General features: G+C 36.2%; 1 protein-coding gene across 8 annotated transcripts in view; it reads left to right on the top strand.

Moving 5' to 3' along the window:
- CDK19 (cyclin dependent kinase 19) overlaps positions 1 to 27749 on the top strand; it is a 171079-nt gene that overhangs the window by 57736 nt on the left and 85594 nt on the right. For all 8 annotated transcript variants that reach the window (XM_032408069.1, XM_032408072.1, XM_032408066.1 and 5 more), the window contains one exon: positions 5639 to 5714. In XM_032408069.1, the coding sequence (XP_032263960.1) occupies positions 5691 to 5714 (24 nt within the window). In that variant the 5' untranslated portion in view covers positions 5639 to 5690. The remainder of the gene's footprint in view (positions 1 to 5638; positions 5715 to 27749) is intronic.

Here is a 27749-nt window from a genome sequence, read left to right on the forward strand (position 1 = left end):
AAACTACCAAATGTTTGCTCTGCCACCAGTTTCTAGTTACCACAGTTATCTTTCTGAGCTAAGATCTGTTAACTACCTTTTCTGTTCTAAAAACCTTTTGCTCCACACTGTTGACATATGAAACACAAGCTTTTTTGCAGGACTCATAGGGTCCCTTCCCTTTACTTTTCTAACCTTGTCTCTTGCTCCTTGTCATCCTGCCCCAGCTTCAAGCCATACTGAATAGTAGCACTTTCCGGAATATGCCTCTGTTATTTTTCTCATGCTGTACTTCTGCCTGCAATTCTCTGACCCCTTCATCCCTTCTCTGTTTGGGGAACTCCTCCCTTAAAGGCATCACTCATGGAGTTACCTTCCCTGAAGCTCTGAAAGAAACATTAGTCTCCTCCTCTCTGTGTCTGTTATGCATACATCCTGGGTTTAGTGGAAGTCATATCAGAGTTATTTGTTTATATTTCCCACTCACCCAGAATCTCTTTCCAGGGGGATTGTGAACTCCATGATATCTAGGGTAGTCAGTCTCTAATTTTGTTCATCCTCAGAGTTTGGCACAGTGTTGGGACACACAATATTTACTCAGTAGGTTTTCGTTGGTTGATGTAAAATAAAATAGTAAGCCTCTTCTGTTTTCCTTATAAACAATAAGAAAAGGATTTTAACCCTATTAGTTTGAAGACTAAAATTTTTTTAGATTTATTTATTTATCTTAGAGAGAGAGTGAATGAGCAGGGGGAGGGGCATAGGGAGAGGAAGAGAAAAAGAAGCTTCAAGCAGACTCCCCAGCGCTGAGAGCCCCACGCAGGACTTGATCCCAGGACCCTCAGATCATAACCTGAGCCAGAATCAGAGTCAGACATTCATTGGACTGAGCCACCCAGGCGCCCCATGAAGATTAAAATTTTTATCTCAGCCTTGCTTGAGCTTGAATTTCCTCATCTTATCTTGAAAGATGCTTCTAATTTTTTTGTCTGTCAGAGATCCTTAGGACCAAAGATGGCCCAGGGCTGATCTGGACACTTGGTAGTAGTATTGATAGGAGTCAAAAAAGCCTTGGGCCTAATTATGATGATGACAGATGGGGTTTTGGCCTATAGTTGTACATACAGGCTACCGAATGGTGCTTCACCTTGCTAAAAGTGACTAGAGGCTGGCCACCAAGTTTGGACATTATTGAAAGGCATAAGACTATCTTTTTCATTAAACCAGTTCCTAATATTTCATTCAGGAGATGTTCCTGAACTTGCTTCTTTAAGCTTGAGAAATTCTTTCCTGAATTACATTTAGATTCTAACACTGATACTGGTTTTCTGCCTGGGATCAAGCTTTCATTTTAAGGCCGCAATTTCTACAATTTGTACAAATATGTGTTCTTATATTTTCTACTATCTGTAGAATTGCTTGCATCACGAGTTTTCTAGAACATAGTGTCTCAGATGGAAAATTTAATGGAATTGCAGTCTCTCCCAAATTTATTTTTCTATTTTGTTATTACATCATGTTCTTGTTGAATAATTGTTTTTCTTTGTCACTGCTGAGAGTGAAGCCCACATGGTTTTGATATACATTGCAGCCATATTCATGTGAAATGTCTTTGAGTTAAAAAAATTACATATTAAATATATACATGTTTATGCTACAAATTTATGTATTTTTGATTCTCCTGGATTTATTTAGTAACCTCCTTTGATTATTATCAATATGCAGTTGCTCTAACCATAGTATCTAATATGCACTAAAATTTAGAAAGCAGTTTCTCTGAAGGCTTTGGAATTGCTTTGTCTGCCTTTATTACAGTAAATAATAAAGTATTTTTATTTAGAAGTTAAAGTAATTTATTATTATTATTTTTAAAGATTTTATTTATTTATTTGACAGAAAGAGAGAGAGACAGCGAGAGAGGGAACACAAGCAGGGGAAGTGGGAGAGGGAGAAGCAGGCTTCCCGCTGAGCAGGGAGCCCGATGTGGGGCTCGATCCCAGGACCCTGGGATCATGACCTGAGCTGAAGGCAGACGCTTAACCGACTGAGCCACCCAGGCACCCTAGAAGTTAAAGTAATTTAGAAATAAGATCATTTTAAGAAAGAACAAGCTGCCTCTAAAAGCCAGACTATCATAGCAATGTAGGTAGGGCAGGTTTACCTGCTTTTCAGCCTTGTCATGTAAAAGAACAAATTATTCCTTTACGATACTTAATGTTATGTGTGCCTGAGACACCTAAGCTGTGGGGTATGAATTGTCACTACCACTTAGAGAAAGTTCCCAAGAGGGGCAGCACTCCCATACGTTGAGAGCAACAAAGCCTCTCTGCCCCACCTGCTAATCACTGAAGTATTTGTGGGCATTGTGGGAAAGGATGCATCTGTAGTTTCCATAACTAAGGTGTTGGCATCTGACCAAAGACTGGCACTAACATAGTGCAATGGTGAAAATGAGTCCCATGTGCCCTCCGGGATCTGCCACTTCTTCATATGGTGAACCTCAGAGGTGCCGCATTATCACTCATCGTCTGACAGTTAATATACAAGAGAAATGGTCATGAGATACCCACTTTCTTTCATTTTCAATTTCAAAGCTGCAGATAAACCTTAAGTTTGCAGATCTTAAATATTTTGCTAATTTAGCAGATAGAAGTTATATTTAAATTTATTAAGTGAAATAATTACTGAGTTTGTTCCTAGATCCCATCCACATAATTCAGAGTAAAGGCCTATGTGTCAGTTTATTCTGCTTTCAAATTCCTTTGACAGCCTGGATGTGAAATTCAAAAGTCATTAATGTGATGTGTTAATTTTGCACTTTTTGACTTACTGCAAAAAAAAAAAAAATCTTATAGTTTCTATAGCAACAATAACCTATCCAGATTGTGTAATATTCTTTACGGTATTAAAAATAAAACCATGCAATTACATGAGCTTCTGGAGCACTTCATTTAGGGGAACTGGGGATTGAAATATTTCTGTTTTAAAAAATTATGATTTCATTGAAAAATTTCCAGAAAGCTTATATAATTTTGTTTTAATAAATTTAACAAATTTCTTAAAAATTTAGCAATAGTACTTGGTAGTTAAATTAATTATTAAATGTGAGATTTGCATCGTGAGCATTGTGTTAAACATCTCAGGCCTAAGTGCTCTCACACACGTGTTCACATATACATTTAAGGTGTGTGTGTCGGGGGGAACATCTGGCTTTAATTACATTCAGTCACCTGCTGTTTGTACTTCTTAATGGCTTCTGGGTGGTCTGAAAAAAGTCTAGCTTTATGTTTGGAGGAAACAGGATAGAGAAAAAGGAAAAAGTGATCACTTAAGCTTTCCCTAGTTTTGACTTTGCTTTTTAAAACATGTCTAAGATAATACTTTGAAGATACTAAGGATTATTTTAGTAGGTGACTATTATCAGGGTGTCAAATTATTTTGGCTTTTCTCTTTTTCCCTCTAATTCTAATTTAAAAGACAATATAATATAATATTAGCACTAAAGTTAATTAACATAAGTTCCTACATCTTAACACACTAATTTTCATTTTTTAATCATCTTCAGCATATGTCTAGATGTATGTATATTTTTATATGGTATAATTTGTGTATTTTCTCACTAATATATAGTAAATGTTTTCCATTTTCTGATGATGGTCATGAATATCATTTTAATAATTGCATAACAGTCTATATCCTTTTGATATATCTCGTGTGTTTTCTGTTTATCAAAATGCTGCTTAATTATTTCCTGAATGCCATATATTGGAAGAAAAATATGGATATAATTTTCAAACTGATTGTGGGGGAAAAGTAACTATAATTCACTTATTTGCCCAAACCATAGATGATTGTGAAAATCTTCAAAAGGCATGTAAAATGTTTTAAAATAACAAATAACCTCTTAAACTGCTTTATTTGCGGGGCACCTGGGTGGCTCATTCAGTTAGGTGTTCAACTCTTGATTTCAGCTCAGGTCTTGATCTCAGGATCTCAGGGTCTCAAGTTCAAGCCCGGTGTTGGGCTCCATGCTATGCGTGGAGCCTACTTACAAAACTGCTTTATCTGCTAGTAAACACAGAATGGGGAAGATAAGGAATAGGTAAGTAGGACAGATGTGGCACCATTTAGGTGCTATCATTTGAGAAAACCATCATGACATGATGAAAGTTTGCTGAGGCTCCAATATAATCAAAAGACAAAACTCATAGGGTGTGGATGATACTCCTCTTATCAGAACAACCCATAATATGAACCACATTTCTGACATTTTGCTATGTCTGGTTCTGGTGTCAGCACCCTGAGGATACTGTGTTGTGATACTATTTTTTTTTTTTAAGATTTTATTTATTTATTAGAGAGAGAGCATAAGTTAGGGAGAGAGGCAGGGGCAGAGAGAGAGGGAGAAGCAGGCTCTCCGCTAAGCAGGGAGCCTGATGTGGGGTTTAATCCCAGGACCCTCGGGGGATCATGACCTGAGCCGAAGGTAGACACTTAATGACTGAGCCACCCAGACGCCCCTCATGTGATACTATTTTTGTATGGACTGTATCACCATTATTGAACTGATGTCTTCCCTTGGTTGAGCACCCTGCTAATTACTGGGATTTCCCAGAATTCCTAACCCTGCCTACATTATTTGGAAAATTCACTGTACCTACTAGGTTTTTCCTAGAGTTCTTGAGAATGAGATGTTGGTGGCTAGAGTTTTAAAGACTTTCCAAGGCTTTTGGTTGAGGTCTTGAGGCTTTTTTTTTTTTTTTTTAATTTTTTTATTGTTATGTTAATCCCCATACATTACATCATTAGTTTTAGATATAGTGTTCCATGATTCATTGTTTGTGCATAACACCCAGTGCTCCATGCAGAACGTGCCCTCCTCAATACCCATCACCAGGCTAACCCATCCTCCCACCCCCCTCCCCTCTAGAACCGTCAGTTTGTTTTTCAGAGTCCATCGTCTCTCATGGTTCTTCTCCCCCTCCGATTTCCCCCCCTTCATTCTTCCCCTCCTGCTACATTCTTCTTCTTCTTTTTTTCTTTCTTAACATCTATTGCATTATTTGTTTCAGAGGCACAGATCTGAGATTCAACAGTCTTGCACAATTCACAGTGCTTACCAGAACACATAGGTCTTGAGGCTTTTGAATGTCCCCTATCCTAGGTCAGAAGTAGGGTGTCCCAATGGGTTGACATATTTCTAGAGCCCATCCCTCCTATTAAGTGGTCCTTATACTATGAAATTACTTTAAACAAATATAGAAGTTTACATCTGTCATTTATTTTTGTAGTTAATGTTTATAACAGAATGCTTTCATAGATTACAGATAATTAAGACAGGAGTAGAATTATCTTGCAATATGCTTGGGTTTATATTTACGCTTGTTTACTTTTTGAAAGTAGTGCTGTGTTTAGTATCCTGTTTCAATTTTGAATTTTGTGTTTTGGCTCTGTCTACTGTTTTCATTGTAACATGAATTTTTTTTGGTATTTCATATTTCTGTAGTTGTAATACTATCAGAAGCAGTAAGCAATGCATGCATAGGGAGAGTGTTTATATATCACTGAGAGACTAGAGTATTTTTATTGTTTTTGTAGTTATGATTTTGAATCTGAAAATAATGTTTAGAAAAAATAATATTTTTTTGTTTGTATGCAGAAAAGATGAAAAGGAATATGCATTGAAGCAAATTGAAGGCACAGGAATATCCATGTCGGCTTGTAGAGAGATTGCAGTAAGTGGATATCAATATGTTATTTATTTTGTTATTGATATTGGATGATGAGTGATATTAAAATGAAATAGTTTCATATGTATTCCATGCATAATTATTTCAAAGATGTCAATTAGTTTAATATTTTAGATAAGATGAGAAAAGCTGCCTAAACTTTTTAATTACTTGAAAGTCATCTTTAAACATTCTCAGTGATATTTAGGATTTATAATCTTAGGAATACTGAGCTACATGATGATTTAATTAAATTATGAATTAATACAATTCATTATTAATATAATTAATAATCAGTATAACTAATCAATAATTATATTGATAATTAATCAGTATAATTGATATATTGATAATCAATATAATTCATTATTAATACAATTCATTGTTAAAGTAATTTGATTAATGTCTATTTTTCTTGTAATTTTAGGACTGATACATGTCTACAGAGAAAGGGGTGATATTAGATATTAGATATTATGCATATTAAATATTTTTTCTGTAATACATGTTTTAGTACTAGATTTTACTAGTTGCTAGAAAAATACGGCTATCATTATAATAATAGGATAAATCCTTAAAGAAAGATCATTCCTTTTTCTTTTTTTTTGTCTTTATATGACATACTTGTGCATTTAAGAAATGATTATCTATAAGAATACCTAACATTTACTGAATGTTTACTAGGTACCAGGCTTACTAAGTGCTTTCAAGAATTAATTAATTTACTTTTCACAACAATCATATAAAATAAGTACTTTTAATATCCCTACGTAACATATCAGTAAACAGAGGCAAAGCCATAATTATGGCTTAGAAGGCTTACCATTATATTACCTTTAGTTCAGTTTCTTATTTTAGTTCTTTAGTTTCTTCTTGGGGCTTTATCATGATATCACATCAGTTAGGGATTTCTGTCTCTAAATTGTTAAATATTTATATTGTCTATATCCATTAGGTATTTCCGTTTCTAACTTGGTAGCTGTACACATATTGTGCACAGTTCCGTGTTTCTGCCTCACCCACATGGAAGTACGCCATCACCGCTCAAAGAAAGTGTGTGGTTCAAAGAACACAGGAGCAGGAAATCTGTAGACCTGAGTGTCTGTTGGCCTGAGTGGCTAATTTGCCATGAGTACCATTTTCTTTATTTGTGAAATAAGGGAACTATAAGGTCTCTTCTAGTCATAAATTCTTTGCTTTCAGAATGGGAGCTTCTCCCTAGACTGTGCACACTTTAAGGGGCAGAAACTTTGTCTTTTTATCCGCAGTTCCTAGCATAGTGCCTGGCACATAGCAGGTGGTCCATAAATGTTTGTTGAATTAATGAATAAACAGAACAAAAAAATTCTACTAGCAGTCCATGATCCTAAGTTTGCTTTAGAATATAAATATATTGTTTAAAAACTCCAGTTTGGCAGTTTTCTATTAATTATAAAATGGTATTTGTAATGCCTTGCCAGAATAAGCATTTTTGGTAAGTGTTTTTTAATTCCCTAAAATTCTTAAACATATTATCTCAACCAATATGAATATGGTGTACAATTTTGCTATTAAGCGTACCATCGTTTAGCATTAATTCACTTTCTACGAGTTAATTGGGAAAAAAGTTGATATTTAAGGTATTAATTATTAGGAAATGAAAACCCAGTTGTAGATGTTGTTTTTGAAACAGAGACTTCTCTATGATGAGGAATCCATGTGTTCCCTTTTCTCTACATCCTCACTAGCATTTGTTATCTCTTGTCTTTTTGATGATAGTCATTATACAGGTATGAAGTGATATCTCATTGTGGTTTTGATTTGCATTTCCTTGATGATTAGTAATGTTGAGCTCCTTTTATGTACCTGTTGACCATTTGTTTGTCGTCTTTGGAAAAATGTCTATTCAGTTCCTCTGCCTATTTTTTAATTGGATTTTTTTTTTTTTTTACTATTGAGTTGTATGAATTTCTGATATATTTTGGCTATTCTTGTTTTTTCTTTTAAAATATTTTATTTATTTGAGAGAGAGAGCAAGCATGAGTGGGGAAGTGGGAGGGGCAGAAGGAGCAGCAGACTCCGTGCTGAGCAGAGAGCCTGATGCGGGGCTTGATCCCAGGTCCCTGGGATCATTACCCGAGCAGAAGGCAGATACTTAACTGACTGAGCCACCCAGGTGCCCCTATATTTTGGATATTAACCTTTTATCAAATATATGGCTTGCAAATATTTTCTCCCATTCTGTAAGTTGCCTTTTCATTTTGTTGATTGTTTATTTTGCTGTGCAGAAGCTGGAAAAGCATGACCCATCCACAGTCTTCATCTTTTTATTGAGAATTTGCTTAATAGACCTTTAGGAAGTATGCAGTTTCTGGCTTGAATAGTATTTTATCACTACCTGAATGACCTAACCCCAGTGTTATAGTGATTTTGACATAAGTTGAGCATGGACGTTATTATGTAGTGGCTAAGTGCATATATACTTTGTACCTTATAAGCCTGCTAACACAGTTTTATAATTATTGCTTTAGGTAGTTGTCTTTCAGATCATATACAAGGAAAATAAGTTACAAAAATACATTTATGCTCTTTTTTTTTAACCCATGTTTTTACCTTTACCAGTGCCCTTTATTTTTTGTGTAGATGAATTACTGTCTATAGTCCTTTCATTTTAACTGAAGGTCTCCCTTTAGTATATTTTTATTTTTTATTTATTTTTAAAGGTTTTATTATTATTATTATTATTTTTTAAGATTTTATTTATTTATTTGACAGAGAGAGACACAGTGAGAGAGGGAACACAAGCAGGGGGAGTGGGAGAGGGAGAAGCAGGCTTCCTGCTGAGCAGGGAGCCCGATGTGGGGCTCGGTCCCAGGACCCTGGGATCATGACCTGAGCCGAAGGCAGATGCTTAATGACTGAGCCACCCAGGTGCCCTAGTATATTTTTATAAAACAGATCTGCTAGTGATGAATTGTCTCAGTTTTTGTATTTGAGAATGTCTTACTTGCTTCTTTGTTTTTCTTTCCTCACCTGGTTCTCCTTTGATTTCATAGGATAGTTTTGCTGGATATAGAATTATTTACAGTGTTTTTCTTTCATCACTTTGACTATGTTAATCCACTGCCTTCTGGCCTCCCTGGTTCCTGATGAGAAGTCAGTTGTTAAATTTATGAGAATCTCATGTATACAAGGAGTTTTTTTCCTGCGACTTTCAAGATTCTCTTTTTGTCTTTCTCTTTTGACAGTTTGACTATATGTGTGTAAGTGTGGATCCTATTTGGAATTTGTTGAGTTCTTGGATGTATAGATTAATGTTTTTCATCAAATTTGGAAAATATTCAGCCATCATTCCTTCAGATATTGTTTCAGCCCCTTTCTCTCCTTTCTCCTGAGACTCACATCTTGCACATGTTTATAGGCTTGTTGGTGTCCCATAGGTCTCAGAGGCTCTACTTATTTTTCCTAATTATTTTTTTTTCCTATTTGTTGCAGACAGGATACTTTCAATTGCCTACCTTCAAGGTTGCTGATTCTTTGTTCTGCCAACTTGGATATGCTGCTGAAATTTTCATTTTAGTTGTTGTACTTTTCAACTCCAAAATTACTATATGTTTCTTTTAATAGACCTTATTTTTTGGAGCAGTTTTAAGTTTACAGCAAAATTGAGTAGAAAGTCTAGAGATTTGCCATACATTCCCTACTCCACACATGCATAGCCTACTTCATTATCAACATCCCCCACCAGAGTGGTACAATTGTTATAATTGATGAACCTATGTTGATACCCAAAATCCATAGTTTACATTAGGTTTCACTCTTGGTATTGTATATTCTATGGGTTTGGATAAATGTTTAATGACATGTATCTACCATTATTGTACCATACAAAATATTTCCACTGCCTTAAAAATCCTTTATGCTCTGGCTATTTATCCTATATACCCTCCCATCTTGCCTTGGTCCCTGACAACCATTGATCCTTTTACTGTTTCCATAGTTTTGTCTTTTCCAGAATGGCCTATAGTTGGAATCGTACAGTATGTGGCCTTTTCAGATTGGCTTCTTTCACTTAGTAATGGACATTTCAGATTCCTCTATGTCTTTTATGGCTTGATAGCCCATTTCTTTTTAGCACTAAATAGTATTCCATTGTCTGGGTGTACTATAGTGTGTTTATCTGTTCATCTACTGAAGTACATCTTGGTCGCTTCCAAGTTTTGGCAATTATGAAGAAAGCTGCTGTAAACAGTGTGTGCAGGCTTTTTGTGGACATAACTTTCAGCTCTTTTGGGTAAACACCAAGGAGTACAATTGCTGGATTGTATGGTCAAAGTATGTGTACTTTGGAAGAAACCACCAAACTGTCTTCCAAAGTGGCTGTACCATTTTGTGTTCCCACCAGCAATGAATGAAAAGTTCCTGTTGCTCTACATCCTTGCTAGCATCTATTGTTGTCAGTATTCTGGATATTAGCTGTTCTAAGTATCTTATTGCTGTTTAATTTGGGACTCTGCTTTAGCCTTCATATCCTGCTTAAGAATTTAGAGCCTTTTTTATCTATTTCCTGGACATGTCCACAGTTTTGCACATGGGCATAGTTACAGTCTTTTTTTTTTTTTTTTTTTTCTTTTTCTTTTTCCTAGTTACACTCTTTCCTACCTGGTTCCATTTATAGAAAATTCTGGAATATGCAAACTTATCTATGGTAGTAGATAGTGGATCAGTGACTATTTGAGGATGGGAATGGAAATGGAAATATTACAAAGGAGTATGAGGAGTCTTTGGAGACGATGTAAGTCTTCATCATATTGATTGTCATGATGGTTTCATGGGTGTGTAGCTATATCAAAACTCATAAATGGTATGCTTTAAATTTGTGCAGTTTATTGCACATCAATTATATCTCAGTAAATTTGGAAGAAAATCAATAAAGCTGTATGGGTTTATTAGTGGACAAAAGGTCTATAAATGAAGAATTTGTAAAAATCAGTGGATCATAGCACAGCTGGAGGGATAGACCTTGAGTAGGAAATGGAAAAGCTAGTTTATCCTCTGAAACTGCAGTGAGAGAATAAATGTTGCTGTCAACATATGTCCATTTGCTAGGGGGATGATGAGGTAGTTACATTCTTGTGTGCCTCTTTTTTTTTTTTTTGTGGGTGTGGTGTTAAGTGATGAGCATTTGAGGTAATTGATGAAGGATATGTGAAAATTTGCTGATCAAAGATAAGATTATAGAAGCATTGTAGTCCACCTAAAGTAGGAGATGAGTCATGGGACCAGTCTGCGTGATTGTATGGTTCTCTTCATTCACAGCCCAGTGTGAGAAGCAGAATTGGATTTTTCTGTTTGATGTGGTAGGACAGAGAGTGTAAGGTGGGTGAGAGTCAGAGAGGTGAAGAGGGACTGGACTGATAGATCCAGGAGATGTAGACAACACCATAAGTTAAAGAGTAGATAGAGCTTGTTCTCTGCCTTTTTTCTTCTCTATCCCATGATATATCTAACTCCTAGTATTTTCTAGTTCACATAGTCTCACCTAGGTAAGAGGCTTTTGATATGGAGAACGCTAGGAACATGTCCCTCTTCACTCCAAAATGGTGGGACTGTTGCCCATAAAAGAACTTCTGAGAGCAGGGTTGGAGGATGAGAAAAGAAGTCAAAGAACTTGCAGCCATGGAAAGAACTTGGAAGAATTTGTACAGAATGGGAAGAAGTTTAAGAACTAAAATGTGTTATTAGCTCAAGTCTCATTAATAAAGAATGTCATATCAAATTTAAATTTCATTTGAACCTTATTTATATCTTTGTATGGCGCTTTCCAGTTTACAATATGCCATAGTAGGGAGTAATTCTGGGTGATGAACATATCAGGAACATGTGAACATTAGCCTGAGGTTATAGGGAAGTTCTAATATAAAGTTGATTACCTTTGGGGCCTATGTAATCATAAGATTGCTGGATTAGAAATGTGGTAAATGGTGCGCCTGGGTGGTTCAGTCAGTTAAACATCGGACTCTTGGTTTTGGTTCAGGTCATGATCTCAGGGTCATGAGGTTGAGCCCCAAGTTGGGCTCCGTGTTCAGTGCAGAGTCTGCTAGAGATTCTTCCCCCCTCTCCTTCCATCTCCCCCCAACCCTCCCTCCCCCCTGTTCATGGCTCATGTGCATGTGCTCTCTCTCTCAAATAAATAAAATCTTAAAAAAAAAAAAGAAATGTGGTAAATGTCATTAATTCAAATCTCATTCATTTCCTTCCTGATTATGAAATTCAGATATGTTCATTACAGAATTCTCAGGCAGGGGGTGCCTGGCTGGCTCAGTCAAAGGGGCATGTGACTCTTGATCTCCAGTCCTGAGTTTGAGCCCTGCATTGGGTGTATAGATTACTTAAATAAATAAGTAAATAAGCTTAAAAAAATAAAAATAAAAATTCTTAGTATGGAAAAAGGATGTTAAAAGCATCTGTTATGCTAATTTAGAAATAATCATTATTAACATCTTGTGTATAGTCTTCTAGACTTTTTTCTTTGCAAAAATACAGAAGATTTTTTCCCATAAGAGTGGAGATTCCATTGTTTTTTTATAAAATGTAATTTTAGCTGGAGTGATACAAAGGTAAATTTCAACTATCAAAATAAGTTGGGGGGCGCCTGGGTGGCTCAGTCGTTAAGCGTCTGCCTTCGGCTCAGGTCATGATCCCGGGGTCCTGGGATCGAGCCCCGCATCGGGCTCCCTGCTCAGCGGGAAGCCTGCTTCTCCCTCTCCCACTCCCCCTGCTTGTGTTCCCTCTCTGGCTGTGTCTTTCTCTGTCAAATAAATAAATAAAAAATCTTAAAAAAAAAAAAAAGTTGGTGGAACATTTATTAATCATGTTAGGTTCTGCAGGCTGTAAGAAGAATTTAAAAATATAACCCTTGAGGGGGCACCTTGCTGGCTTAGTTGGTAGAGTCTGTGACTCTTGATCTCAGGGTTGTGAGTTCAGGCCCCATGTTGGGTGTAGAGATTACTTAAAAATAAAATCTTAGGGGCGCCTGGGTGGCTCAGTCGTTAAGCGTCTGCCTTCGGCTCAGGTCATGATCCCAGGGTCCTGGGCTCGAGCCCCGCATCAGGCTCCCTGCTCGGTGGGAAGCCTGCTTCTCCCTCTCCCACTCTTCGTGCTTGTGTTCCCTCTCTTGCTGTGTCTCTCTCTGTCAAATAAAGAAAATCTTTAAAAAAAAAAAAAAAAAAATCTTAAAAAAAAATCTCTATCTGTATCTATCTATCTGTCTATCTATCTATCTATCTATCTATCTATCTATCTATCTATCTATCTACCTATCTACCTATCTACCTACCTACCTACCTATCTATAACTCCTGAGTACTCTTCAAAAAATAGAGATGTTCCCAAAGAAGGTGAGGACAGACTGAAAGGAAAATAGTCAGGGAAGTAGGGCAGAGGCATAGGCTGAGGAGGGAAGAGAAATAGGGAAACCTGACTTTCTGTCATGCTATCTTCCTGACTGCTGGTTTTCATTTGCCACTTCCTCATTCACCTCTGCACAGTTTTGTCCAGATTCTGTGTAACCGCCAGCACCCCGGCATTGATGCTTCCATGGTGATGGGTGACAGGTGGGATCAGCTGTAATGTACTGTCCCTTGCAGTTTTCCACATAGCACAGAGCAGGCAGGGTGGAGTAGCAGTTAACAGACTTGCCGCCATTTCTTCACCTGTCTTGCCACTATGGTTGTGTAACAGGCCACTATGTAAACTTCAGTAGAATGCCTGGAACTTTCCCTTGTCATCAAGGAATAAGCTTTTGCTTTTTTAAATATATGAAATGCAATTGATAAAATGTACATTTGCTGTGGATTCCTTGAGAAGAACTTTAAAATGTCTTTGAGGAGGAGAGGGGATAGGGGGATAGGTTAGCCTGGTGATGGGTATTAAAGAGGGCACGTTCTGCATAGAGCACTGGGTGTTATACGCAAACAATGAATCATGGAACACTACATCAAAAACTAATGATGTAATGTATGGTGATTAACATAACATAAGAAAAAAAATCTAAAAATAAAAAAAAATGTTTATGAGGAAGGCTCTAATTCTTACTACTATATTTCTTTTTATCAACCCTAAAACTATTTTGTTAAAGTTTCATGTATTGAAAATGGAGAAATACCCTGCTTATTCTCATTAAGATTAATTATATCCTCTCAATTGCTTTTATGTTGCATGGAATACAAATTTTTCTTTAAATATATGTCCAACTTTATAGAAGTATAGATTTGTGGAAGTAGATGTGTAATTCAGGTATTTTACCGTTTCTGTGAAGGAGACAAGATCAAAGTATAGTATTAAGTTTTTTGTGAAAACCACTAAGGGTAGAAAAGTTTTTTTTTTTCCAGTAGACTTTTAAATGATTATTTAATAATTATTTTTATATAATGATAACTATATAAAAAGTTTGGCATGATTTTAGGAGACTAGAACTAAATAAATTATGTATGAAATTGCCTTTGAGCAAAATCTGTTTTTTGGTGTGGTTGTTGTGTTCTCCTTAGAAACGAACAAAAGTTTACTTTTGGGACTGAAGACTTAGCGTAGATTTTTTTCCTCTTTAAAATGTGTTTTTTTTCTTGCATTGATTGGATAGTGATAGTTATTACTTTTCTCATATATATAATATATTTAGCTTTCTTGGCAAAATAAATATATTCTTGGTGACTCTTATAATGAAAAATAGAATCTTGTATGAGTTGGAGATGGGGTTTGGGATTATTTTAGGATGAATCTGAGAAATGGATATGGTGTCAGCTCATAGGGAAGAACCATGCTATAGCACTTTTCATTTCCTTTCAAGAGCTGAGAAGGTAGAAGGGGGCAGGTAAGAGGAGTCACAAGCAGATTGTTCAGTCTTGTGGTGATCTATCTGCCTTACTATATATGTTAGGTCATGAGTCTCTTATAATTTATTATTGTGTGTGTGTGTGTCTGTGTGTGTGTGTGTGCTTCTATTTCAAGCCACTTTGTTTCTTCTGAGAAGACTAATAAATCTTTGTATTCTCAGAAGCTGATTTAAATACCTATTGTTTCTAGTGGTAGAAAAGAGGTGGGTCATCTGTAGGTTTCTGAGATTTTTTATAAAGGTGACTAAGGTGAGAAGGAACAGTTTTGGAAGAGATAATATTGGTTTTGTTCACCACTTTTTTATGTGTGTGTGTGTGTGTGTTATGGTGAGGGAAGATGGATTGATGTGGTAACATGAGTCATATATGTAACTGAAAACTGCCCCACTTTTCCCTCTTCCCCATGTCTAGGAGAACAGACTAGTTGGTTGGAAGCAGTGCCTTTAGGGGCCTGTGGTTTCTGTAGCTCCTTTCTCTCGGTGAAGAATGGGTAGGTAATTAAAGAGTTGGCTTTCTGCTGTGTCAGTATCCTCCCTACCAAGTAAATCAGTTATTTCCATTCTAAAAATATAAAATGATTAATTTCATATTCCTACTCTAATTAGATTAGATTTAATTGGCTATTCCCTATTTTTAGTGTTGTTTATTTTTCTCTTAAATAGTACTGAAGCAAAATTATACTAGTGATATTATGCAGAGTAAAGGACTGAAAATAAATATGATAGTGGTATGCAAAGGGCTTATCTTAGAGCCTGAGTGTAAATGCACAGTAAATGGTTTTTATTACTATTATTATTTTTATTATTATTGATAATAACAACTTTTTCCTATTTAAACTCTAATCAAAGAAAATATAATTTTTAGTTGAAATTGTTTTCACTGTGGTCAAAGTAAATTATTTTTAAGAATCTATGCAGTTAATTTTTAAAGCTTATTATTATAGAAAATACTAAACTATAAAATTTAACTTAAATTTGGTAATTATAGATTCAGAATAAGAGATTGAAGTGGAGAGGGGCGCCTGGGTGGCTCAGTCATTAAGTGTCTGCCTTCAGCTTGGGTCATGATCCCGGGGTCCTGGGATCGAGCCCCGCATCGGGCTCCCTGCTCAGCGGGAAGCCTGCTTCACTCTCTCCCACTCCCCCTGCTTGTGTTCCCTCTCTTGCTGTGTCTGTCTTTGTCAAATAAATAAATAAAATCTTAAAAAAAAAAAGAGATTGAAGTGGGGAAACTTCAAACACTTTTTGAAAATATGCCTTTGGTTTCAGATTGTAAAGTGAGATTGACTATGGACTTTGGATTCAGATAGACTTGGAGTCGTGTCTAGACTTCACCATTACTCCTGTATGTCTTGGGCAAGTTGCTCTTACTACAAGGACCCATTTTCTAGGTAGCTATAGAAATGAAGCTATTTTAATTAATTAATTATATTGAAGTATAATCGGGATTTAAAAATGAAGCTATTTTAATGGAGGATTGGGTTATATCTTGATTTGCTTCTAGGGCTGGCATTTCCAAGGAAGCAGGCCATGCAGCAGTCCACAGGTTGCCCAGATTTCTCAGATTCTCTGATCCTCTGAGCCTCTTGCTAATGTTCCAGGCCATTCTCAGCTTTACCTTGGAACCAGAATATCAGCTAAACCACATGAAATCTTTTGACAAGGTGCTTTTTTCCAGATATGTTCAAGAATCTTAAAAGTTCTTAGGAGGAAGGAGTTGCCCGTGAGAACAGAGTCTCACCCTAGCATAAATTTTAGTGGTGCACACTAAATGTGCATCTAAGCTCTTGGGTTAAAATATGGCTAATTTCTAATTATATTTCTAGTTCATCCTTCAGACTACTTATTCTGATTTATTTGGGTTTGGAATTAAACATCCAATCTCTTTTTTCTTTTTTGGCCTAATAAAAATTATTCATTCTATAACCAACTATCAAAGTATCTGATTTCTGTGAACCTTAGTTTCTTCATATCTAAGATAGGATTAATGGTACCTACTATCACAGAATTGTGGTAAGGATAAGTTAAAGCACATGAACATTTTAGTTCATAATCAGGTCGCAGTGAAGGTTAGGTTTCCTCCTTTCTTTTAAGTTGAATTGGTTAATGTGATGGAAAGGTAGGTTTTAGTGGCCTTAGCTTTGATCAGTAATAATAAACAGGGGGCCAGTAAATACACTTTTAAAAATTCAGTTACTTCATTGTGGTCTGTGAATGCTGGATTATATTTAAAACATACTTATAGCAGCAGATCACGCCCCTATTCCTTCAAATATATGGGTCAATTAACAGAAATTGATCACTACTCTTTGTAACATAGCGTTGCTTGCTGAGAGAATACAGAACAGTTTTTTTCGGAAGATGGAAGTCTTTATTTTATTTATTTAAAAAAAGATTTATTTGTTTATTTATTTAGTTGAGAGAGAGAGCGTGTGAGCAGGGGGAGTGGCAGAGGGAGAGAATCTCAAGCAGACCCTGCACTGAGTGCAGAGCCCAACGTGGGGCTCAATCCCATGACCCCAAGACCATGACTTGAGCCAAAACCAAGAGGCAGAGGCTCAACCAACTGAGCCATCCAGGTGCCCCTGTAAGTCTTTATTTTTAAGCCAGTTGTTTGAAATGCCTTATGCTTCAGGGAACACTGATGTAAGTCATGCCCAGGTTACCAGTCTACTGCACCAAAACCTATTTAGCCTATAGGTAACTGAGTTATGGTACTCTAGTACTGCAGTACCTGAGAACTACTTATAACATTGTTTTGATGGAGAAACATGTTCATAATTAAAATCTTATATGTTAGGCTATATCTTGCCTTGTCAGAGTTTTCTAAAAGGAAACAGGCTCTTCACATCCAGGTCACTGGCTGGGGGTCTGAGACATTAGAAACTAGAGTAGGGATTGGGGAAGATTAGGAGTAGTGTCAGAGGTTAGGGGGCTTTAGCAATCAGAAGAAGGGATAGAAATTGTATTATCCAAGCAGTGAAGATCAGGGACTAGGATTTTGCCTGGGAGGAATAAAGGAGGGAGGGGATAATGAGGGAGCTGAGAAGGCTGGGGACCTGGGAAGCAGCTGGTGGGGTTTCAGGAAGTAACCAGGTAAAATGAGGAATGGAGGTACTTGGTCAGTCAGTAGCTGTCTTGAGTCAGTAGAGAGAGCTAGTGAACAGGGTAATCTAAAGTGATAGGGGTCAGAAACAGGGAAAGCCCATAATTAGGGTTTTGATACAATAACACAAGATAGCAAAGAATTTTGCATAATTAGGCAAAGAAGTTTAGTTACTTCGAGTACCAGTGGATTATCATAATGACATAGTCTCATATTATTATTCTGTTACTTTGGCTTTATATCTCTTTTTCTGGTGACATAAGCTCTTCACATTTTTAATATAGGTCTTTGACTTAAATTAACTATCAGAATGGTGCAAAGTCAAGATGAAGTAGAACTTTAACAGATACAAACTAGAGTTAACAGACTGCACTTTGAAAGGATGAAGATTATTATTCAAAAGCAGATAATTCTATTTTTTTAAAGATTTATTTCTTTTAGAGAGAGAGTGAGAGAGTGTGTGCAAGTGGGGGAGCGGAAGAGCAGAAGCAGAGGGAGAGGGAATCTTCAAGCAGACTCCCTGCTGAGCATGGAGCCTACCGTGGGGCTCCATCCCAGAACCCTGAGATCATGATCTGAGCTGAAATCAAGAGTCAGCCATTCAATTGACTGAGCCACCGAGGCACCCCCAGATAATTCTGTATTATTATAAAAGGCAGTATATAATGGGAATGGGATAAACTGATAAAACATAAATGTTGGTTTACAAGCTTCTGAACATACTCAGCAGCTCAGTAATTTCAAAGTTTGATAAGGCTACTTAGAAGAAATTCATTCTAATTGATTGCAATTTCTACAGTTTGTAGATTTTACTGATATTATTAGACAATATAGCATTCAAATAGTTGAAAGTAAATTAGCATTTGAAACAGAATAACTACCAGAGGATTAAAATTTACCCAAGATAATGTTAGGTATTATTCATAGTAAAAGTATATCAAGAAAAGAAAAAGATATTTGAAAATCTTATTTGTAGAGTAGTAAATAACTAAGGTTTGAGTTCAGACTGCTTTGTCACCTTTTTTTCTCTATAAGTTCTAATTAAAAAGAGTTTTTTTTTTTTCTTCCAGATTGTCTGCCTTTCTGCTAAGTGTGCTGTACCATCTTGTATTAAAATAATCTGATTAAGAAACCTAATTTTATTTGTGGTTTTGGCCTTTGTATATTGCCAGCATGGTGTATGGTGTTCATTTTAATTTATTCCCCCTCAGAAAGAATTCTTAAAGTTAGGTTTTTGTTTTGCTTTTTTTAAGTACCCTCCACGCTGGGCATGGAGCCCAACACAGGGCTTGAACTCACAACCCTGAGATTGAGACCTGAGCTGAGATCAAGAGTTAGACGCTCAAACAACTGAGCCACCTGGGCGCCCCTAAAGTTAGGTATTTTTAATCCAATAGAAAAAGAGTCTTAAAGACTTAAATAGGAACTTAAAAAAAAAAGTGAAACATTATTGGCCAATAAATAAAAAAGATGCTCAATTATGTTGTCAGAGAAATAAAAACTAAAACCACAATAAGATATACTTTTTGCCCACCAGATTGGTAACAGTATCCAGTATTTGCAATGATTTGGAATACTAGAACTGTCATATAGCGCTAGTAGAATTGTAGATTATTATATTACAACACTGAGGAAAACAATTTGTTTATCTAGTAAAGTTAAGATGCACATGCCTTATTACCCAATAACTTCATTCCTAGATGTAGATGCTGTAGCAGTGCTTCTCAGCCCCAGTTGACCTAATTAATTCCCCCTTTATAAGAATTATTGTATAGTTCTATTTACTACCCTGAACTGAAATGCATAGATGATATAACCTATTTTCATGCATACCTAAAAAATGATGATAATCCTTTATTATAAAAAAAGCAAAAGAAAGTAATTTATAATGAAATAACATATTTAAATATGTAAGAATCAGGCTTTTTTTTTTTTTTTTTTTTAAAGAGAGGGAAGAGGGGGTGGGACAAAGGGAGAATCTTAAGCAGGCCCCACACCCAGCACAGAGCCTGACACGGGGCTCAGTCTCACAACCCTGAGATCATGACCTAAGTTGAAATCAAAAGTCGAATGCTTAACTGAGCCACCCAGACGCCGCGGAATCAGGCATTTTTATTATGATATCTAAATGCTAATCAGATCCTAGCTGCATATCTTAATTGTGAAACATGGAATTGGGGTGATGCAGTATGTGGTTTTGGGTACCTTTGAATTAGCGCTGTTTTTTGTGTTGTGCGAAATGTATACTGTGGTATATATAAATTAACCTGTGGGCTTCACAATTCCATAGGAGATTCTGAAAAGAAGTTCTAATTGTTCCCCAGATTCTTACCTTGAATCTGGAATGTAAGAGTGAAGCTCATTAGCATGTTAGATAATATTTTTATCTTGTCATTTGAATTTTCACTTCACTTCTTTTTCTCCTAGTGTTTATCCTATTTGCTGTTTCTCTTTTTATTTCTGCCTTATTTCTTATGTGTTTTCTTTTTTTCTACCCTTTGCCAATAGTAGATCTGTTTCACAACTGTAACAACAAAGACTATCCTTGTTTTATCTGTTTTTCTTCTTATCTGGGACTGTCTTCCTATCTGTTCAGTTATGCAAGGTATGTAGGTTCATACTCAGAATTTTCCCAGAGGCATAAGGAAATCCTTTATTATATAAACAATTGCTCAATTAAGTTATTAATTAATAATTTGAAGCGCTTTTTTGAAAACAAAAATTAACAAGCCATTGGACTTTTTGAAATTGAGATTCTCATTGTTGTGGGTTTTTTTGTTGTTGTTCATATATTAGCATTTTAAAGGTATTTTTAGTATAGATTCTGCCTTCATAATGTTTAGGTCAGGGATTGTGTCTGATGTATTCACTCTTGAATTTTTGGAATCTGTCTAGTACAGTGCTTGGAACAAAGTGGGCTCTTAATAAATTATTGAATAAAAGCAACAGTTTGGATTTGTTACATTAACAGTATTAACAGTTGTGTTTCTTCTGAAATTTTCCCAGTAGTAGAAGATTTAAAATTTTCTGCTTAAGCTAATTATTATTTGAAATATAAAATTAAACTTTGTGGACTATTTGTATTATCTGAAATTTGGGATCCTTTCTGATTCTCCTTCCCCTAACCATGTATGACTTAATGGATAAGTGATAGAAATAATATGTATATGAATAATTATTTAAATAAGTTGATTTTTCATGAAATATTTGAGTATCTGTTGTAATCCAGGAAGAAGAAATGAACAAAATTTTTCCTATTCCCTTAAAAAGTTTATAGTTTTGGAGGACACAGATAAGAAAACACAGATTTCAACACAATGTAATCAGTGCTATGACAGTTAAGCAGAATGCTGGAAGAACACATAGCCCATACGTGGGAGTTCTGGAGGGCTCTATAGGGATTTTGTGGTGGTATAAGTCTGAAGGACACTTTGGGAGCTGGCTGGGTAAAGAAGGGAAGAAGTGGGAAGAGCATTTGGCCTAAAGAAACAACAGGTAGGAAGGCCCAGAAGTGAGAGAGAGTGAGCCTGGATGCCCTTAATTTTATGAACAACTATGGAGAAGTACACCGTTTTAATTCTCTTAAGCCTATCAAATTATTAGTTATTGTAAGAGCATTATATAAATTTCTATTGTGTTAAGCAACTGAAATTTTTGGGTTTAATTACTACAGTAGCTCGGGTCACCTTCAGTAATGTATGAATAATAAAGTTTCTATCCAAAGTTGAAACAAAAAATTTGTGTTAAGGATAATTTTTAAAGTAAACAATAGATGAACTAAAAAGGATCATCTGAGTATAAGAAGATAGAGAGGGAACATGGAGATGGAGGGTTGTAAATGAACTATACTTCCATCTATTATACCAGAAAACCAATAATGTTTAAAGTTTTTTTTTTTTTTTTTAAGATTTTATTTATTTATTTGACAGAGAGCAAGAGTGAGCACACAAGCAAGGGGGGAGCAGCAGAAGGAGAGGGAGAAGCAGGTTTTCCTCTGAGCAGGGAGCCCGATGTGGGGCTTGATCCCAGGACCCGGGGACCATGACCTGAACCGAAGGCAGACGCTTAACCAACTGAGCAACCCAGGCACCCCCAATAATGTTTAAAGTTAAGTCAAGAATTGTGAAATAAACACTTAGAGATAGGAAATAATCAGGAGAACCCAAACCAGAAAAAGTTAAAAGTAGTTGTATATAGGGAAGGGGAGGGATGATCAGAGGATTGTTTGATTATAATCTCTGCTATGTTGTTTTGTTTTTGAGCACTATAAATATATTATTTTGATTAAAAATTAGATTAAAAGTTACTATACATCCACTAGAATGTCTAAAATTAAGAAGAGTGATCATTGTTGGTGAGGATATGGAGTAACTGGCACTGGTGAAAGTGTAAAATGGTATAGCCACTTTGGTAAAAAACTTGGCAGTTTCTGATGAATTTATATATAGACCTATTGTATGACCCAGTAATTCCATCTGTAGGTGTATATATCCAAGAACAATTAATGCATACGAGCATAGGACACTTGTAGAAGAATGTTCATAAAAGCTTTATTAATAATAGCCCCAAACAGGAAACAATTCAAATGTCCATCAATAGGAGAATGAATAAACAATTTATGGTATATCTATAAGAAAGATTACTACTCAACTCTAAAAAAGAAAACTGATACAGTAACATAGATGAATGTCAGAAATGTTAAGTTGAATAACAGAAGCCAGACTCAAAAGAATACATATGGTTATGATCTCATTTATATGAAATTCAGGAATGACAGAAATATCTATTGTGATAGAAATCAGTATTGTGATTGTGTGGAGTTGGGGGGAAGGGTTGGGTAGAAAGGGGCACATGGGAACTTTATGGAGTGATGGAAATATTCTCTGTCTTGATCTGGTTGATGGTTAAATAGATGTATATGTTTGTCAGAATTCAAGCCGATCACTTAAGACTTGTGTATTTTACTGTATGTAAATTTTACCTCAGTAAAATACTAGTAGTATAAAAAATACAAAATAAAGACTAGAGAGTTTGTGCATTAAGGGAACAAAAGTCTAATATGGTTGGGTTGAGAGGAAGAGTTGGGGGTAGGAATGTTATGTTGGGCTGGGGCCATCTTGAATGACTTTGTAAATTACTAAGGCTTATCCTAAGAATATCAGGAAGCCATTGAAGGTTTTTAAGAGACAGTATTAAATTCGATTTTAAAACCATCCTTGCCTTCTCAGTGGATTGGAGAGGGGCAAGGATGCATGTAGAAGACCTGTTGAGAAGCTTTTGCTGAAGCCAAAATGAAAGATGATAGTAGTTTGTATTGGAACGTAATAAAGGGGTTGGAGGAAGCAGACATTTAGTGATGGGGAATGCAAGAGAGAACAAGGCTGACCACAACATTTCTCTCTTGATCAGCTAGGTGGATGATGGCATGATATACTGAGCAAAAGAGCAGAGGTAGGCAAGAGGTGGGGAGGTTAGGGGAAGATGGTGACCTGAATTTCACAGATTTGATTGCTTAGTTTTGGGAAAGATACAGAAGATAATATAATAGTAATATAATTAGAAATATAATAAGACTAAAATTTCAAGGAATTATTATGGTCTCAATTATTATATATTTCTTTCTGCTGAAGCTGTTCATTATCCCTTCTCTTTTCTCTTTATGAAGACATAGATGATTTGCCATTCACAGTCTATATAAAATACAACTACTGAACAAAGGATAGTTTATACAAATAGAGGAAGTTGGGTGGTTTTATTCAAGAGAATAATTTTCTGTGTAACTTTCCATATTTAATTTTAATAGTCAACCATATAGTATCGAAGCAATCAGACTCCTTCAGGGGAGGAACTGCATGGGCCCAGTGCTATTACATTCTTTTCTAAAATTGAGATATAATTCACATACCATAAAACTCATCATTTTAAAGTGTACAATTCATTGATTTTTAGTATATTCACACAGTTATGCAACCATCACTACTATCTAATTCCAGGACATTTTCATTACCCCACAAAGGAACCCTGTACCCCCCAGTAGTAGTCATTTCCCTTCCCCCCCATTGCCCTCAGCCCCTGGCAACCACTAATCTACTTTCTATCTTTATGAATTTGCCTGTATTCTTTCTATATTATCCTATCTCCATTATTATCACAGCTCATCATTCTATAGTCCAGAAATTTTCAAACTTTATGGGCCTATATATCACCTGTCAAAGATAGCAATCTATGACATGGTTCTCTCCCTTATGGAGCTTATATGCTGATCATATGCTGGTTGGGGAGACAAGACAGTTTTTTTTTTTTTTAAGCTTTTATTTATTTATTTCAGACAGGAAGAGAGTGAGAGAGAGCGCATGGCGGGGGGGTTGGCAGAGGGAGAGGGAGAAGCAGACACCCCGCTGAGCAGGGGTCCGACGCGGGGCTCCATCCCAGGACCCTGGGACGATGACCTGAGCCAAAGGCAGATGCTCAACCAAGCCACCCAGTCACCCCACAAGACACATTTTTGAATATAATTAGTGCTACAAGGTTTTGAATGAATACATTCTGAAAGAATAGTAAAGTAAGTGGAGTGAGGCCACTTTGGACATGGTATTCTCAAAGTTTCATAGATAATATTAGTGTTAGTATTAGATTAGTATTAATCACAACTCAGCCAAGAATCTTTTATATCTAAGTTGACTTGTATAATGTGTTTTGATAGCCCTCATGAAAAATTGTCTTATATAACATAATTCTATCTTATATGGTTCCACCTTTCCTACTTACTGAAAAGTTCATATTATTTAAACTCAGTATTATATTGTTGACCTGTTCAGATGTGCCATGTAGTAGGGGCTATCTTTCTAGCTTGATATTTTAGGGAAAAAATGGCATTCAATTTAATTTATGTGAGAGTACCTTGTAGACTTTATGGTTTTATGCTAATGCAAAGTATTATTGTTATTAACCCTTCCATATGTTCTATGCTACTATTTAGAATCTAGAAGTAAACATTCTTTGTTCTGTAGCAAAAGGATCGCCATCAGTGGACTTTTTTCCTCCTAAGTCTTTGTCTTAGGGGTCTGAGGAGCTTCATTCTCTGTAGCAAGGAATATTTTGGAATTATATAGTGTTCTTCCCTTCCCACTTAATTATGGTGTGTTTGCTATAAACAAAAGTATAGTTCTTGGGGTGCCTGGGTGGCTCAGTCAGTTAAGCGTCTGCCTTCAGCTCAGGTCATGATCCCAGGGTTCTGGGATCGAGTCCCACATCAGGCTCCCTGCTCAGCGAGGAGTTTGCTTCTCCCTCTCCCTGTGCTGCTCCCCCTGCTTCTGCTCTCTCTCTCTGTCAAATAAATAAAAAAAAAAAAAAAAAAAAAAAAAAAAAATCTTAAAAAAAATAGTTCTTTATTAACATAGATAAAATAAACTTAATCCAGTAGTTTAAAACATTTTTCTCAATTACCCAATAAAGATAAGATTTAAGGAAAAACCCCACTTAAGTATCTACGATTAGGTAGGGAATATTTTCAGGCCATACCTGTTATCAATTATTACTTAATCAATTCCCCCTGCCTCATTTTCTCCAGGCTTGAGTTGTGAGAACACTTTTACTCTGATTCTGAGGGCTTTCCAGAATTATGAATGGGGGATGGCCCTTTAATAGTTTCCACTCACATCTGAGTCCTTTCCTTCTTTAACTCTTGGAAGAAGGACCTGATTATAGCTGTTTACTCAAAACACCTGGGATTATTAGGCTTTCTCTAATAGTCTCCTGTTATCTCCTAAAGTGTCTCCTGATACTTTCCCTACAGGTACAGGAAGAAAAAGGTATATGAAACTGTTGCAGCATGATTAATAATGGTTGTATTATTGGGTACTCTTTTCAATATTGGTTGAAATATTAGGGTACTCTTCCCCCCCCTTTTTTTCCTTAATTTTTCTTTACTTCATTGTTCTTTGAAGCTACTGGTGTTTTAAAATGATATTAAAATATTGTTCCCATAGCAACACCTTACCGATTTCTTATGGCAAACGCTGCATCTTTCACAAGTTGGGTTGAAAAAGAGAAATGCTCTCAGGAAGAGTTTATTTATAAAATCAAGCCAACAGAACATAACTTGTTTATTTTTAAGAAAGCATTTTAAAGCAGACTGTAAGAGAGGATTTTACACATCGATGTAATGTGAGCTTCCCAGTGAATTTCTTGCTTATGTAAAAGTTCATTTTTGAATTTGTATTAAATTGACATTTTCCCCTCATAATAAGATTTGAACAGCTTAAATAAAAAATGGAAATCCTGCCAAATTTCACTTAAATAATTTGTAAGTTCTGCTTAAATGCAATACCTGTACACAGAAGTTTGTAGGCTGCTTATAAGACTGTTAGAGCAGGGCACCTAGGTGGCTCAGTCGGTTAAGCGCCTGCCTTTGGCTCAGGTCATGATTCTGGGGTCAGGTCACGATCCCATAATCCTGGGATCGAGCCCCGCATTGGGCTCCTTGCTCAGCAAGGGGGAGCCTACTTCTTCTCCCTCTCCTGCTTCCCCTGTTTATGCTCTCTCTCTCTCTCTCTCTCAAATAAATAAAATCATAAAAAAAAAGACTGTTAGAGCAAAGAGCAATGCTCATAATACTCTTGTAATGATTTTCCAACCTCTTAGGCTACATGGTGGATTTTGTTCAGGATCTGTTCCTCGGATTTCTTTTTTGCTTTTTGTTTTTGTGAGTTTTTTTTGTCTACTCATTTGTAAAATCAGTGTCAAGTAATTTTAAATCTTTTTACATTTAAATTTTATAAGTTTTATCATCCATTTTAAGCTGCTTCTTACTATCTGTTTGCTTTTATTTTATTTTATTTTTATTTTATTTAATTAATTTATTTATTTGAGAGAGAGATAGAGAGAGCTTGAGCAGGAAGGAGGGGGAGAAGCAGACACCCCGCGGAGCAGGGAGCCCGATGCGGGGCTCGATCCCAGGACCCTGGGATCATGAGCTGAGCCGAAGGCAGAGGCTTAACCATCTGAGCCACCCAGGCGCCCCTATCTGTTTGCTTTTAGTAATACTCAGTTTCATCTCAGAATTTAATTCATTATTTTTTCAAGGAGGTTTAGGGAAGACATTATATTTATAACAAATTATTAAACCATATTTTCCTCTTCTGTTTACTTTAGTTTTCTTTTTAAAAGTTTTTATTTAAATTCCAGTTAGTTAGCATGCAATGTAATATTAGTTTCAGGTATACAATATAGTGATGCAACAATTCCATATATCAGCTGGTGCTCATCACAGCAAATGCACTCCTTACTGCCCATCCCGTCTATAACCCGTCCTCCCACCCCTCCCACCCCCTGTAGCCATCAGTTGTTCTCCACAGTTAAGAGTCTGTTTCTTGGTTTGTCTTTCTCTTTTTTTTCTTTTGCTCATTTGTTTTGTTTGTTAAATTCCACATATGAGTGAAATCATATGGTATTTGTCTTTCTGTGACTTATTCAGCGTAATAATCTCTAATTACTTTAGTTTTCTTATTCTGAATTTGGTTTAATTCCTATTAACTCAGACTTTCTGGCTTTTTCACACTTCCAAAAGCATATGTTCTAGTTTGGCTAGCATGCTCTTTCCTTTCCATTCTCATGCTGGAATTTTTGAAGGTTATAGATCCATAAGAAATCCTTTGAAGTTGCCATAGGTTATATTTTTTGGAGGTATATATATATATTTATGGCAGTGGTATTTAATGTACTTTAATTACTGGTTCATTCAATAAATTCCAGATGTGGAGATATAATAGTGAAAAAAATACTGACATTAATAATTCTGTCCCAGGGTGCCTGGGTGGCTCAGTTGCTAAGCGTCTGCCTTCGGCTCAGGTCATGATCCCAGCATCCTGGGATCGAGTCCCGTGTTGGCTCCCTGCTCAGCGAGGAGCCTGTTTCTCCCTCTCCCATTCCCTCTGCTTGTGTTCCCTCTCTCGCTGTCTTTCTCTCTGTCAAAAAATAAATAAAATCTTAAAAAAAAAAAATTCTGTCCCAATGAAGCTTACAGAGTGGATATCAACTGAAGACTTAACTATTTTTTTAAACAT

This window comes from Phoca vitulina, unplaced genomic scaffold (genome assembly GCF_004348235.1).
Source record: "Phoca vitulina isolate PV1807 unplaced genomic scaffold, GSC_HSeal_1.0 scaffold9, whole genome shotgun sequence".
Taxonomy (NCBI): domain Eukaryota; kingdom Metazoa; phylum Chordata; class Mammalia; order Carnivora; family Phocidae; genus Phoca; species Phoca vitulina.